The 16,050-nt window shown below is 51.8% G+C and overlaps 1 protein-coding gene across 4 annotated transcripts in view; it reads right to left on the bottom strand.

The window, feature by feature from the left end:
• The window catches only part of EPHB2 (EPH receptor B2), a 105,613-nt gene that overhangs the window by 24,214 nt on the left and 65,349 nt on the right, over positions 1–16,050 (bottom strand). For all 4 annotated transcript variants that reach the window (XM_057430790.1, XM_057430792.1, XM_057430791.1 and 1 more), the window contains exons 4-5: positions 12,439–12,594; positions 11,519–11,854 (exon numbers count right to left, since the gene is read on the bottom strand). In XM_057430790.1, the coding sequence (XP_057286773.1) occupies positions 11,519–11,854; positions 12,439–12,594 (492 nt within the window). The remainder of the gene's footprint in view (positions 1–11,518; positions 11,855–12,438; positions 12,595–16,050) is intronic.

The following is a 16,050-nucleotide window of genomic DNA, read 5'->3' as shown; positions in this document are numbered from 1 at the left end:
GCTATGTAAAGCTTAGGGCAATTCGTTACAATAAAGCTGACACAAAGCAGCAAGGGGGCATCACACAATGTATTGGGTGAATGGGAAATAAATAGGCCAATTTTCCTCCCCGAGTTGTACCATTTAGAGGTGTTCTTCGGAAGATCGAGTGTTTCCCTCCCCAACCTATACCCACGACACCAGGTTTTCTCCATCTGGCCAAACCAGACCAGGAGCCCTCAGGACATCTGCTGGGGCACCTTCCTCTTCTATTGAAAGAGCATCCATCTGGGAGCTGTTACCTTTCTCCTAGCCCTGTTTCTTCAATATCCTATGGTGACCTCCTATACCACTTCTACCTCCTCCGTACAGAGAGACCAAGAATAAAGACATAAGAGTCTATAAGGAATCACTTAACAGGAGAACAAGCAGGCATCTTCCTCACAGACATCGAGCAACATAATCTGACATCCTGTGACATTGTCTGGTCCCTTATGCATGCTGGGTCATCCCATCCCAAGGGACCTATCAGGGCTACAAGCATCCTATTTCTAATAAGCTTTGATATTAGAGGCAAATTTTCCATGTCAGGTCCTGATCTTCGGCCACCACAACTGCCAGGGACTGCTGCCACTGGCTTTTAGTAGGTCTCACTCCCAGTGATGGGATGCTGTTGAAACAAGCCCCCCTCTACCTACACACCAGATAATGCCCACAGCACTTCAGGGCTACTCCAGAACCTCTATACCCTTGGTGCTGCTGTGAAGCTGTGGATGCTCACACTGCTCAGGCTGGGAAGCTGGACTAAAGGGGATAAAACTGGACAAGACACTACCATCAGACAGAGCAACACTACAGGGAGCAGCCCAGGGTGTTGGGACTCCCCAGGCAGCATCTTCTGCATCAATCCCTGTCTCGTTCCATGGGACACCTGCTGGGGGACACCAGGATCTTCCTGCTGCTTCTCTTTCATGGTCTTTATACCATTTGAAATGCTACCAGCTGCAATCCATCCCCTGTTTTGCCCCTAACCCCCTGCCTCCTTCATCTGCCAGTCTTGCAAGGCTCAGCCTTTCACTCCTTGCCTACCAGCGGGTCAGATCCTGGTACAATCAAAGCGCCTCCACTCCTCTGCTGGCTTAGCTGGAAGAGTTAGGTTACAGGCAGCAAACCCCCTATCTCTGATCACTTTAATACCACTAACCCATGTCATGTCAGACAGAGTCAACATTTGCTCTGGAAACCACTCAGGACAGAGAAAGCAAAGCCAAGCTGGCCTGGGGCCTCTCCCCAGCAACACTTTGAAACTACCCAGGGGACACAAAAAAAGAGGTGAACAGCTGGGAGTTTTCCAGCATCTCCTCGGAGCCCTCCTGACAGATCCCGGAGTGTCAGGTTACTGCACCGGGAGCTGCTTTTATTATTATAGGGGAGTCAGCAGGGAATTCTGGCATTTTCAATTACCCACATGCAGAAGCGGCTGTGATCTGGGGTCAGGATTAACTGCATGACCCCCAGCTGAAGACAGAGTGGCAGGGAAATGCACCATGATGTTGCAAGGCACCAGCTTGTCCAGAGGCCATGGGACAGGGCAGTAAATGGGGAGATGTGGGGCAGAAAGTTGCTGACAGAGAATCTGGCAGTGGATGGTTGCAAGCGCCTTGCAAACATGGTGAAGAGAAGGACTTGGGAAGCCTTAGGGTAGTGGGCAAACTTCTCTCCCACCTCCAGGGATGCAGCCTCACTGGTCACTCAGGTAGCTCCAACGCATGGCAATAACATGGGAACAGCATCCCACATGGTACCAGAGTGGGGCACCCCTCAGAACAGGGCACCCAGCAGGTCCCAGAGCTCCTTCTGCACTTCAAGCTCTGCACAACCCCAGCAGCTCACTCCTGAAAGACCAAAGGATAAGTGCTGTGATCACTCATGGAGCAAGGGCTTCCCTGACCTTGAAGCCACAGGGCCTGGAGACATTTAGGCTGGAATCCAGGCTCCAGCAGAGCCCAAACCCCATTGTTTGAACTGGCAGGAGCACACAGGGCCCCCATGCAAGGCTGCAAGCAGGTGAAATAGGCACATGGGGCTTAGATGGCCTCTGTTTCTCAAGCATGGGCAGAGTAGGAAGCCAGGAAAACTCACTCTGCCCTTCCCCACAGACCTGGGTGCCTTGTCCCAGGACGTTACCCAAGGACCCCATAACCCACATCAGCCCTCCCTCCTTGTCCCAAGGCATCCCAGTCCCACACAAGCCCCAGAAGCTGACTGTCACTGTTCAATGGTCTAGCTGTCCCCAGTCCAGGTCCAATCACTCAAAGCCCCAGTTCTTCTTGCTCTTACTCAGCTCAAAGTCCAGCTGCATCTAATATTGAACTGAAAACTGACTTCTTTGGTTAAACCTCCGTTTTTGACTTCTCCAGGTTAAGCACTCTCCTGTCATTTAAGCATCGCAGGCTTTCACACCACAAGCCCTCCTGGGGAATGGGTTTGAACTGGAGATGCTTTCATCGACCATGAGCACTGAAAGCATCACAGTAAGGAATACCTGGATGAGGAAGCGAGGAAGGGAAGCTCTTCCTTTGTCCTCAACAGCAACACCCGTGACTGTGCTCTGCATGGGAGGTTGGGCTGGAGACCTCCAGAGGCTCCTCCATCAGCACTCCTGTGTGTGTGACTCTCCTGCCAAAAGGGTTCACCATTGCTTGGACTATTAAAACATTTGCTCACCCAATTTATTTCCCAATGCCCTCCCTTGTGATGGCTTGTTCAGGAGCTGCATCCTTTTGAAATCATTACCTCTGGCAGAAGCTGAGGAAAGCCACCCAACATCCCAGGGATGGCAGCGCTGGAGCCCTTCACATTCACCCTCAAAGCAGCAAAAGCACTGGGCTTCACAGAGCTCTAGAACCCCGGGATCTCACAGCCTGTGAGGTTTTTGCTTCCGAGCCTCCTGGCAAGGTGGCCCCATCACACTGCTTGTGTGCGTCGAGTGTCTGGAAGAGTCCCCAGCAGGCCCAGTCTCCAGCCCCTTGAGTTTGTGATGACGAAGGCTGGAAAATCTTAGAACCATGGCAATGCAGTCCAAAGCTGACCCTGGCTCCTGCCCCATTGGAATCAGCAAAGGCTTTGCTGTAGATTACAGCCTTTAAAGCAGGTCCTCATGTCACAAGCCCAGTGACTTGGGCCAGGCAGATGAAGGCTTTTGGCTGTCTTTATGCTCTTTGTTTAGTTGAGTTTGCAGCCTTCATCTGCATGCTGCCATCCTGCCCATGGAGGAGGCAGGGCTTTTTACTCAGCACTGAGAGGAGATGCTCCAAAGGATCCCAGCATCCCGCCACCAGAGCGGGTCTGGGGTTACTCAGCACCGAGGTCCTCCCCACCTCCTGCTTCCCCCTCCCCATGGAAACCTCATGTGCTGCAGATCAAGGCAATGTCATCAGCAAAACGACACCTAATGCAGAGCATCCCCTTGGACCCACTGAGTCTGGCTAATCTAAGGCTGAACTTGTTCTTTTGATCTTTCACGGAGGACTCCACCAGGCTGGTCTTCCTTTTTGTGGAGGGCAAGTTTGGAAGCATCGGAGGGTATCTGGAAAGAGCATTTACTGCCCAGCCCTACCAATGCAGCAGGCTCCTGCACACTTGCCAGTGGCTGTGATGAACATGCACCAGGCTGCAGCCAGACAGGCATGTTGAGGATACTCCTGCCTGAACCCCATCAGATGAAGACATCATTTTACACATAGACAGGACTACTAAATCACAGTGACTCCTGGATGGACCAAGGCACAACCAGCCCCGTGGGTGTGTTAAACCTGGGTTGTGTTAAACCTGGTTTGCTACAATCATCTATTATGGCCCACATAAACGCATCACTGAGCCGTGTATGCTCAGCTGTCCAAGCACTGTGACCCTGACACTGGCTCCCCCTATCTCTGCAGCCTTGCCTACCTGCCTCCAGCATCTCCACCTGCCTGATGCTGGCACTCGGTGCCTTGTGAGCAAGCAAAGCAATCAGCACTGCAGGCTGCGTGTGCCAAGTGCAGCAGGGAAGAGAAATCACCCCTCTTGAACACGTAAGCAGAAGGTAAGCTCCTTGAGCCCCTCCATCAACTCTCAGCAGCAGGGACGGCAGCACGCTGTGGGGAGAAGGGAAGGGTTCACCAGAAGGACCTTGCCACCCCATTCATCACGGATGCCCTTTTGTTTTCTGCCCAAAACCAGCTCCAGATCAATTGGAACAGGTTTCTGAAGCTCCAGGCAGGTGTGGGAAAAACGATCCTCAAACTCACAGAGTGATTTATGCAACAGGGAAGCCTGGGAATCAGCAGGGGGAAAAGCCCACGGAGCCAGCAGCAGGCAGAGCAGGGCATCTGCTAGAGAGGCTCTAGCAGTGCAACCCGTACCCTGCTCTGCCAACATCCCCCAACTGCATGAAGAGGAGTGGTAAAGAGCCAGCAGCTGGCAAAACTCCTGCCATCTGGGAACCCTGGCTGCAGATGGTCTCCGGTGAGCAGAGAAGGGACTTGGACACGGCTGGGTCCCTCCTGGGCACTCGCCGCAGTGCTGCAAGCCAGGGAGATGCAGGGAAAGCAAGAGGCTGGGCCACCAAGCAACAGGAGGAGGGCAGCAAATGTCAAGCTGCAGCCATCGGGTTTCAGTGATGGGAGCTGTGGCTGAAGGAAAGCGAAAAGGGAGAGGAGAAGGGCTGCAGAGCCAGGATGGTTATGTGGGTCCACGTGCAGGGTAAGGTCTAGCTGTAAATGCTGGATAACAGACGCAGCCATGAGGATGTCAAGGTCTCAGGAGGCTTTGGAGCCTAGGAGCCAGCCAAATAGTCACAGAAATACATCCAGTGAAGTCCCCAACAGAAGAAACATGGGGGGGTTGGAACTTGATGATCTTAAGGTCCTTTCCAACCCTAACTATTCTATGATTCTATGATTTAAGGGACCTTAGGAATGGACACATTCCTTGCTCTGTCACACAGATAAACAGGCTCGCCTGGCTCCCTCCATGTGGGAGACAGCTCCACAGCTCAACATCTCTGCTTTTCCACCTCTCAGCATCTCCCTGATGGTATCACGGTCCTCCTCTGTCCTAACAATGTTTGTGTCCGTTTTCTGCACAAGAAATACTCTACCAGATTTTGAACCACCAAGAACTATGAGACTGCTTCTCACTGACCTCAGACCAGCCTCCCGATTCCCCATGCGGGTGGGAGTACTCTCCCATTTAGGCAGTTCCTGGGCAGCCTTTCAGCTTTACCAGTAGTTTTCCAAATCAAATGTTTTACTGGTGCCCAGACAGGCAAAGTCTACTGCACTTCCTTAGGAAAAAATCACTGATGTCATTGGGAAAAAGCCAATGTTACACACACTCGTGCACAAGGACTCGATGGGCCCTCTATCCCTTCATGTGCCAAGTCAAAACCGGTTGCCTTTCTGAATGATGCTTTAGCCAAAGACAGGACTGAATGGGAGGGTAATTTATATGAGATTGACCTAAAACATCTCTTGGCTTGAACCTTTGAGACTTAGTATAACAAAGAGGAATGGCCATAAATCATAGCTCAGGAGGTTCATGTTGAACATAGGGAAAAGCTCCTTGACCAGAGGAACCCTGGGACAAGTCACTGGAAACATGGGGAGATCTCTGCCTTTGGGAATTACCAATAAGTGTCTACCCAAAGTGTCTACCCAAAGACATGGCTGCCCTGATGTATTGCTGGCAGTAGTCCTGCCCTAAGTGGCAGGTTGGATGAGAGATCCAAGATGTTGAGATGCTATCTCCTGTCTTTGACGTCTACACTGGAAGACAACAAGAAATAGGCATTCATAGCTTTTAAGGTCTGGAAAGCTCATTCCACCTTTTCAAGGTGATTTCTGCATATGCTTTCCCAGGTTGTTTCACAGACAAGTAATTCCTGACTGAGGCGAGCTCAGGGCAAGGCTAAAGCAGCATGAGAGAGAACAGGAGATGCCGAGTCCCTTCTTGTGCTCAGAAGAGTGCAGGCCACTGCTGTGCATCCCTGACAGAGGAATCCAGCCAGATCTTCTGATGAAAGTGAGAAGATAAAAGCAAGAGCCTGTGTGCCTCTGGCAATACAGTTCTCTCTCTGTCTAGCCTGCAGCATAACTAATGTGACAAGCAAACTGCAAGCTGGATGGCTGGTGAGAAGTGCTAATCCCTACCAACCTTATACCTTCACTTTGCCTGCTGCCCTGGTTCCACTCCTTTCTCTCCTCACCTGACCCCTCCATGCCGCTGCTGCATTTGGCAGTAAAGCTGTAAGGGACTTTTTTTGGTTCAAGGACCTCTCTGCACTTCCCAGGATCTGTCTTGCCTGCGCTGCATCCTCCTGGCTGAACTCCCTACCCCTGCATAAGGGCAGGATTCAGTCCAGTCACCGTACATTCAGAGCAGAGCAAAGCCATGACCCATGTGCTAGTTTTGGACCACTCAAGCATTCAGCTGTCCTTGAGCTCACAGGCACCTCTGAGTCTTGTCAGGACAGTCCTGTCCAATAGACTGTGCCTGGCTGGGATGCAAGCCCCTGGTTGGGATGACACAGAAACTCAAACCCTAACGGCACAAACATGATGCACATGTGTGAGCTGCACATCTCCCCAGCCAAAGGGGCCATTTCATGACATACTGCTGTGAAATAACACCAGGAATAATAATGCAGAAAATCCTAAGTTATCTGGATGCACAGAACGGGAGAAGCGCCAGTAAACCTCTGCCACTGCGGATGCTGCTCCTGGTGGGTTTATCAGGGAAGTGTATCGGTTTCCTCTGTCACACACCAGCTTGTATTCACACTCTATTAGGTGTTTATAGCTCTTTTTGGCTCTGCTTGCAGCCAAGAGCCTCAGCCACCAGAGTAAATCCTCCCTTCTAATCCCATGTGACACAAGAGTCGCTCCCAAAAGGCAAAACCTGGATGTTCTTTCCTCCATCACTGGGAGGTCTTAAATTTCTCTCTGGATATTCCAGAGCCCAGGGCTCTTTCCTCCCTTTCTCAGATCACAAAAGCCACAGTCTGGTATCAACAGGCACCCTACCCATGTGCTATTTATGTCACCCCAGCCCAAGGAGCCCTTTCTCTTGGTGACTTTCCCAGGGCACTCAGCCAGCCACAGTGTGGATGGGGCCTGCAAATCCTCACAGCACCGAGATTCTCCCCCCTCCACCTTCCTCAAAGAATGGCCAAAAATTAGCAAGCAGGGGCTGTGTGTTGTCACCAGCAAGAGGGTTGAAACTTGGCATGGCTTTCAATTAGTCAAGTGTCATTATCCTGAGTGCTGGGCCATGTTCAGCTCCTTAACCCCTGGCTTCTCTCCTATGCCTTCCCTCTTGGGATGCTGGCATGGCTCTCAACCACCCTCTTGGCATAGATCTTTTGTTCTGGGATGGCTGAGAAAAGGCTTTTTAGCGGCACCCGATCTCTGAGCAATGGGCCACTGAATGGTGTGGCTTGTTTTCTTTAGCCACATCATGGTCCCTTACAACTGGCTGTGTCAGATGGCAAGTCCTGGATCTCCCTCCTTGGAGGGATGCTGAGCTTTAGGCAAAAGAAGCCACTCGGCTGCAGGATGCAACAAGCAGGCAAGTAGAGGGTGAGCTGGGAGATGTACAGCATGGAGCTGGAGGTCAAGAAGATGCCTGCTGAGAAGAGCAGAGAGAAAACACAACCTAGCCTCAGAGGTGACAGAAGGTATTTCATAGGAAGGTAGTGGAGACCATGCAGAGTTTGCTGAAAGGAGTAAACTCCAGTTGGCTGAAGACCAAGCGGTGGGCAAAGAGGTGGTGGGAAGAGGATGCTTATTCCAAGCTCTTTTTATTCCTATTCTGCTGATCCTGGTCTTTTCTGATCTTCTATCTTGTAAGAAAGGAAGCATCACACCTCCTGTTCTAACAAAAACCTGCCCTTGGGATGTTAAACACCTTTGGTCTTTATAGGACACTCACTGCAAGAGAAAGGTCCAGGAAACCTGCCTCCAAGCACAGGCTGGTGCTGGCTGCTCTCTTTTGACCAACCTTCTCCTAAGAAGAGAGCTGGCCTGTCCCTCAGGGCTCCTCTCTGCACCATGGTAGCTGGGCTGCTCACTGTTCTGTTGGTGGGACTGAAATGATGACATTACAGTGAACTGCAAAGGGCAAAGGTGGATAGTCTAAGGCCAGCATCAACTTGGGCAATGCAGAACACGAGGACATGGGTTGAGAGGGAACTTGAGGGGATCCAGCCAAGGGTGACCAAGGCAGCCTGGGGCACAGGGCTTATGAGCTGGCCAGATAATGAAGGCATTAAGGGTGAATTTAATCACAGCTACAACTGCTCAGAGCCCCACTAAAAGAGGGTGGAAGCTCACTCTTCCCAGCAGGGGTAGGTGATGCAACAAGGGGCACAAGCCACAAATCAGGCTGGAAATGAAGCCAAGTCTTTCCCAGGAGGGTGACTTGAGTCCTGAGAGAAGTTAGAGCGGTGAAGGTTTCCAAAACCCAGCTAGGAAAAGCTACAGCAGATCTACTGTTGCTGATAGTCCCACTGCAAACAGGAGGGTGAAGCAAAGACCCAAGATGACCCTTCCACAAAACCTGATGGGATCCCATGCCCTGAATCAGGCACGGCAGCATGACTTCGTGGCTCAGCATCATCTGCACCACATGAAATTAGTTATAACCAAGGCTGGCACTCAATGGGGACTCACTGTGGCCAGCAAAATTATTAGAGACCTGGGAGATGATATAAAACCAGGGCTGTTTGGACACCATAAAGTGTCCAAAAAGGCAAAATTGGGAATGAAAACTTCTGTGCAGAGCAATGATGGCTGAGCTCATGAGAACAATTACAAGGTTGTGCTTGGGTTTGGAAATCAAAACGTAGGTCTTGCTTCCAGAATGGGAGACTGCACAGAGGGAAGCAACAAGACAGAAGCCACCAGGGAGGTAAAGGCCTGCCTGCATGGCTAAGTGAAGCAGCCCTTTACACTTGGATGTGTGAAGGGAACAGCGAGACCAGCAAGGGCAGTAGTTTGTCTGCAGCAGAGCTGCTATGGAGTACAACATCTAATTCAAAAAATTAGCATGAGGAATAAAGAAGTTTCCACAAAGATCCACGTTCTGGAAAGCCACCTCATAGGAAGAAAGGATGATTCAGCTTGGTCTAATTATGCCTTAATATCCATTGATAGAAGCCACCCACCACCTGTGTCTACATGAGGAGAAACGTCCTAATGCAACACCACACAGCTAAATAAGTTAAGCTGATGTAAAGGCCAATGTCAGTGAAATCCAGACCTTGTTGGAGAGGGGTGCAGCAGTACTGACCACAGCCAACTCTCTCTGGAAGAACAAGGTGAATGGTGCCTCACCTTCCTGATCCTCAGTGCTCCTTTTGGGATGACAGTCACCATCACGCCTCCAGCCACATTCAGCAGGTGCCTGCTGGCTGCTCTGTTCTCTTACTTTGCATTTCTTACTCTCTCACAGCAGCTTTTCCCCGATATGCTGAAGAATTTGTGATACCTGGAGGTGCTGATGCTGGTGATGTGACATCTCTCCTCCGTCCCGAACTCACTGAGCACGAGTGGTGGCCCAACAGTGATGCATTTATCCCTGGGTGAACCTCAGCAATTTGGCCTTGCTTTAAGCCACGACATCCCATCATGCATTAAGTCCATCTCTTCCTGAGATGGAGCTCCAGCTGGCTGCTCAACCCAAAGCAAAGGCAGAGGGAGGCTGTAATGCCTCTTCCCCAGGCCCATCCCTTCCCTCCCTCTGCAGCTTTCCTCTCCCCACAACACCCTTCATTCTCCTGTCCCAGCCCTGCTTTTGTGTCTGCAGCTTCTCTTACCAACTGCTAATGATCTACATCAAGGCTGCCAGGCAGTGCTGAGTGCAAGCAGAAGAATTCAGATCCTCTAATTACAGAGGAATTAGCGAGCAGACAGTTACTGTTTAGTGCTAATGAATAGATACATTAAGAGAGACATCACACAGGCTGAGAAGTGTGAGCCCTGGTAATAAAGGAGTGTCAAACAAGGAAAACACAAGCAGGAGGATCCAGGGGACTGAGAAGGATTCACATGCAGCTCAGCTCTCTGCTTTGGCTAATGTGGCAGTAGCCACAGGCAGTACATGAAGGCAAGAAGCACACCACACAACTGCAAAACGCAAAACCTGAGCATTCAGTAACTCATCTGGAGGTGTGCAGAGCTCCTTCCCACCCCAGGTAGCATTGCACCCACTCCATCCCCATCAGCCACCTCTGTAAAGGAACCTGCTATAGGTCACCATCCCAGACCATCTCCTCCCTCCTCATCCTGTGGGCTGTGCTCCTGCTCGCAGTCAAACCACGGTTCAATGCTATGCTAAATCTGCCTTCAGGGCTTCTGATATGGCATTGAAAACACTGACCCTGGGGCTCCTCAGCTACCTTGAGGTCAGAGGTCGCTCTGATGGTTCATGGGTGACCAAGACATGTTTGCAGGTTACCTCTGTCTTGGCACTCGGCATGCCCAATCAAGTGATGCCCAACTGCACCACTGTGGCTGCTTAACCCCAAACCACACACACTGTGTCCCCTGCAGCTAGTACACACCATGGTCTCCAGGCAATTCAGTGCAAATGCTATCATTCACAACAGCCAAATTCAGTCTTAAAGGCCATGTCATGCCCAGGGCAGCCTGGGACTTGCTCACACAACCCCACACATTTGCTGCAGCGCTCAGAGAGACCACAGGAACTTGTTTTCCTCCCACACATGCTTGTACCTTATTGACTTGCTCCCACCATCCAGAGTAAGCAAAGCCCCAGTGTGTGCTCCAGCTCCAGATGGCTTCCAGGTGGGCTGTGGAGAGCAGCCTCTGACCAGCAGCATCCTGGAGCATCCTACTACCAGCAGAGCTGCTGCAGCCACCCTGACACATCCCTTCCCCAAGCAAAACCACCCTGCACAGGGGGAGCATAGCAAACCCTCATGCCAGCACAGAGCTGCAGACCCCAAATGAAACCCTTCCAGCTCTGCTGCTTGCTGGTCTTCCCCAAGGTGACCCTGCAGTGGCACAGGACCTTGGGCAGATCTCCAGATGGTCATCATGCACATCCATCTCCTAGCCCCATTGCTGTGCAGCTTTCCTTTGCTTTCACAGCCTGCCTTGGCTTTCTTTGCAGTCAGAACAGAGACTGCAGCTTGTGTCAAAATGATGGAGCTAATGTTACCTTCCCTCCTTAAGAAACAGGAGCAGCAGCAGGGGCTGCAGCAAAGAGAGCCCTGCAGCTGTGCCTGCAACACACCCCACCTTCTCACTGAAACTCAGAGGTGTTCTTCACACCTCAGGCTCAGGCTTCATCCAGCAATTGCCAGGCCCATGCAGTTTGGCCATCACCAATCTGCAGAGCAAGCATCACCATGCCCCATCTCAGCCCACCTCTTCGAGCTCTGCTCACCCCACAGGGTTTCACCCACTACCTCTCAACCAGGAGATGCTGCCCACCACCCCTTCCTGGATGGAGACACGGGGCCAGGTCTTACCAGCCTGGTTGGTGGTGATGTTCACTGATGCAAACTGCGGGGAGAAGGGGCTCTGGTCGGTGACGCCATTCACTGCCTGGATCTCGAAGGTGTACTGGGTATGGGCCAGCAGGTCACTGATGTAGATGCGGGGCTCCGTGAGGCCCAGCTGGCGTGGGGCGAACTGCACGTTGTCCCCACAGCGCGTGCATGCCCCACGGCCAGAGCCGCAGCTCTTGCAGATGATGTTGTAGACCAGGTCCTCCCGGCCCCCCGAGTCTCGTGGTGGGGTCCACTCCAGCATCAGAGATGTCTCGTTCACACTGGAGATGACGGCCTGGGGGGCAGATGGGATAGCTGTAAAGGGAACAGACAGAAAGGTGTAAGAACCAGAGCACTGCTTATCACTATAGGACCATCTGCACCCTCTCCTCTTCCCCATCCCCTGGACAGGACTCTGAAGTGGGCATGCACTGAGCAAGATGCCTCTCTTGGTGTCAGGGATGTGCAGCAAGCTGGATACCCAAAGGCAAAAGTGGGACCAAAACCTGTCCTCCTAACCCAGGCTGATGTGGTTATGTAGCATCCCTGGCAAAATTCACCAGTTATTTTTTACAGCATTCCTGATTTCTGGCCTTTGCACACTCATGTCCTTCATGCCGAAGTGCAGGTCAGAGTACAGCCCTACAGTGAAGTCATCCCACTTCCTAGAACAGCACAAAACAACCCAAATTTCCATCCTCTCTGCACACCGGATGTTTGCAAGCACAGACTGTCCCGAGGGAAGAAAGACCCGTGTCTGTGAGGCTCCTCTGGACAAGGTGACCTGAGCCCCTGCGACTCCTCCAAAATCCCACTGAGGCAGATGCCTTTGGCTGGTGAGCATCTCCTTTCCCAGCTATGTGCATCCCCCCTCCCCAGGTTGCCTAGAGCTCACATACTGGTGCACGGCATGTCGATAGGATCGGCATCTGCCCGGTAATATCCATTTCGGCACACGCAGTTCGTGGCCCCCTCTGAAGTTGTCCGGCTGTTAATGGGGCAATGGACGCATCCTTCATCGCCTTGGCTGGCCTTAAACGTCCCCGACGGGCAGCCTGGAAGAGAACCAAGAGCAGTGGTAAGGAGCGGGGCTGGCGGGGATGCCCGGAGCCTGGCGGTGCTGCCAGGAAACATCCTTTGGGGCTCTGCAGAGTCCGAAGCCAAAACTGACAAACTGAAGTGACCAAAGTGGAGGAGGAGCAGCTGGTTTCCAGGCGCTGAGCGGGCGGGAGCTGCCGCCTGCGCTGCCTGCAGACATCAGGTCCACATGCAGACATCTCCTCCTGCTATTCCGCAGCAGTGAGGGCAGAGCAGGGGCCGCGCACGGAGTCCTGTGAACGCAAAGGGGATTTTGAGCCATTGCCACATAAGATGCAAGCAGCGGTACCAAGTCAGACCACGGTCACCAACAGTGACCACCCAAGGAGCAGGGCACAACCCAGGCACATGCACTGGCCATGACACCTCCCCACCCTTCCAACAGCCTATATAGAGTTTCTAAGAGGCAGGCTCTTTGCATTTAACATCTCTTGTGGGATGTTTCTTCCACTGAGTTTTCCAGTCCTTTCTTTATTCCACGCAAATGCTTTGCACCCCTTTCATCCCAGCAGCACAGAGCCCCGAGGTGCAACCGTGGGCTGCATGAAGGAACTGCTGCCTTCTGCTTGGAAGCTGCCATTTCGTTTGATGCAACTTCACACCTGCAGTGGCAATGAACACTCAATCACCATCTATCTTCTCCATGACCTCTAGGATTGCACAAATCTCTGTCATGCCTCAAGCAAGCTGCATAACAACATTCACTATTTTATTCTCTACTATTTTCCCATCATTAAGTGCCCAAATTATTCTTTAACCACCACTGCATCAACTGGACTACTCATTATAGCCCCAGGGTCTCATTCCTTAGAGACACTGGGCCAACTCTGTGTGTGTTTGTGCAAAGTTTGGGGTTATTTTCTCCTATTTGCACCACCTCAAGCCTACTGAATTCCAATTACCTTCTCATTCCCCAGTCTCACTGTCTCATGAGGTCCTTTTGCAGCTCTCCACAGCCAGTCCTTGTCTTCACTACTTGGTATCATAGCTAGAGTACCACTTCTTGGTAGCCACTCAGAGATGAAGAAGATGCTCCAGTAGCAACAGTAGCTCAAATATATGTGTGGTCAGCCATGCAGGGCTGGTGAGGGTGGCACGGGGCATGCATTGTGCCTACAGCAGATGAGCGTTGAAGGCTGGACCAACGATGTGAAATACAGTATTAAAAGACACGGCACAGGTAGCTAAAAACATCACTGCAAAGCTTTAAACACCACAAAGTCCATTCTAAACCAGGGGGATCACCAATGCCACAGCAGAAGCTTGGCTTTAAGCATTCATCCGCACGGCTCCCGGTGATTACTCTTGGTCGCGACTTTCTGCCGCTGCTCATTTCCTATGCGGCACAAAGAGCCTGGGGGCTGGCAGGTGGTTTCTGCACCGAAACGAGTTAAACAAACTTCTCCTTCAGCTCGCTGCCAAGGCGGTCAGGAATGAGGAAGAGCAGAGAAACAGCCTGGGAAACACATGCACTCAGGGCTGCTGGAAGCAAGAGAAGCGCTCAGAAGGAGCTATTTTTCCCTTTGGGGGGAAAGGGAAAGAGGAGAGGCCAGTTTTCATCTCCCTTCTTTCAAAATTACCTTGAGATACCAATGAGAAAAGCTCTACAGAAAAACACCATCAAGCTTTCCTGCTTGCAAAATGCTCTCCTGCCTCCTCCAGTCAAAGAACTGCTGAAAAACTGCCTTCTCCTCGTGTTCCTGGATCCCTCCACCCTTGCTGTCCCCTATCAGCCATGCATTTGACACTATTTCGGACCCCATTTCCAGCATGCCCCTTGGTACAGACCCATCTCAGAGGGTGTTAAGCTGTTGGGAGAGGTGATGGATGCATAGTTCTCTGTTACAGAGAAGTGATGCTGGCTCTAGTAGAAATGGTAACAGGGTCCAGGTACTAATACCAGTTTTTGAAGCATGGTAAGACCAACACACAAAATGGTCCTAGTCTGACAACCAGGGTGAAATACAAGGTCATTTGATCAAAGACATTTAAAGACATGGGCCTCTTTCAGCTCCTTGAGGCTTATTTTAAGAATAACAACTTTCCTGTAAGGCGGTTTCTGCATCAAGGCAGAGACACAACAAAAAAGTGACGCTGCTGAGATTTAGCAACTGGCCCCAAGGGATAGAAAACACTCTCCAGGTTTGGCCTGGGCAGAGGCCGATGGCTGCAGTTTAATACTCCTGCATCTTCTGCTCTTACAGAAAACAGCTTTTCATTTGGAATCCACCCAGAGTAAACAGCAAATCAAACCTGGAATCTTCAGGCAGGGGCTAAACCCTCTCCCGTTTGAACAGCCTGGATGTTCTCATCACTTGCTGGAAGACATGAGGACACCTCAGTTTTCTGCCCCCCGTGGAGACAGCAGCTTTGGGTCATGCTGCTTCCCCTTAGGCTTTCAATGAGGGCAGGGGCAGAGCATCCCTAGAAACTGCTGTTTGGGAAGAGGGAACTGAAACACTGAAAGCACAGAGACTTTTACTTTATCGGAGCATCCTTCATCCCGGGAGGGTGACAGTGGTTTTGGCCCCATCACTGAAGCAGGGCGGATTGCAGCTTCCCACATGGTGGCTTCCTGCATCTCTAGCACCAATCAGAGAATGCTAATAGGGGCTCACAGGAAACATATGGACCTTTAATTGCCTCACTGCTGCACACAGGCATGGATGGCTGCCTCACCAGAGCACAGCTTCGAGACAGCAGCGGGTTTGCTAAGAGCACTGGTAGCTCTCTCAAACACCTCACCAGCACCAGGTGTCCCCATTTCCCACTCACCCATTCCCAGGGCACAGAAGGGTGGTCATGCCTGGCAATGCACATGCTTTGGGAAGGGAATGCCATGCACAGGAACCCATGAATGGTCCTGCCCTCCCCTGCAGGAGGACCACACCATGGATCTGGGAGGGGAGGCCACTTCCACAGCATCTGCTGCTGGAGGCAGTGCCAGCACGAGGCTTACAGCCCTTCCAACAGCACTGCCTACCCCATGGCAGCTTGGTGGAGAAAGGCATCCTGTAGCTCAGTCTGAAGGAAAAGCCTTTGATGCAGTGTGCAAGAGGGGCCACAGAGGGGTTCACTGCCTTTCTCCAGCCAACGTAATCCAGTGTGAGCTGAGCAGGCTCCAATCTCCTCTGCATCAAAACCTGCCCTGGCCTTCAGAGCCCACCCCAGGCCAGCTCTGCAAAGAGCTCAGAGCAAACGGCTCTCTCTTGCAATAAAGGTTTCCGAAATGGCACCTTCAGTCTGTGCTAATGGCTCTGCGGAAGGGCTCCCCTTTGCCTGGCTTTTGTTCCTCCTGGCAGCAAGGCTCCTTCCACTTGAGCAAGGCGTTTTTAACGGCTGATGGAAAACAGGCAGCCCTGGCTCTGTCAGTTGGGATCTGCCAAGAGCCTGAAACCCCCAGCCTTATCTCC

This window comes from Pezoporus wallicus, unplaced genomic scaffold, assembly GCF_028554395.1.
Source record: "Pezoporus wallicus isolate ANWC-B61680 ecotype Strahan unplaced genomic scaffold, APGP_CSIRO_Pwel_v1 contig_11693, whole genome shotgun sequence".
Taxonomy (NCBI): Eukaryota; Metazoa; Chordata; class Aves; order Psittaciformes; family Psittacidae; genus Pezoporus; species Pezoporus wallicus.
This window is presented reverse-complemented; position numbering and strand designations above follow the sequence as displayed.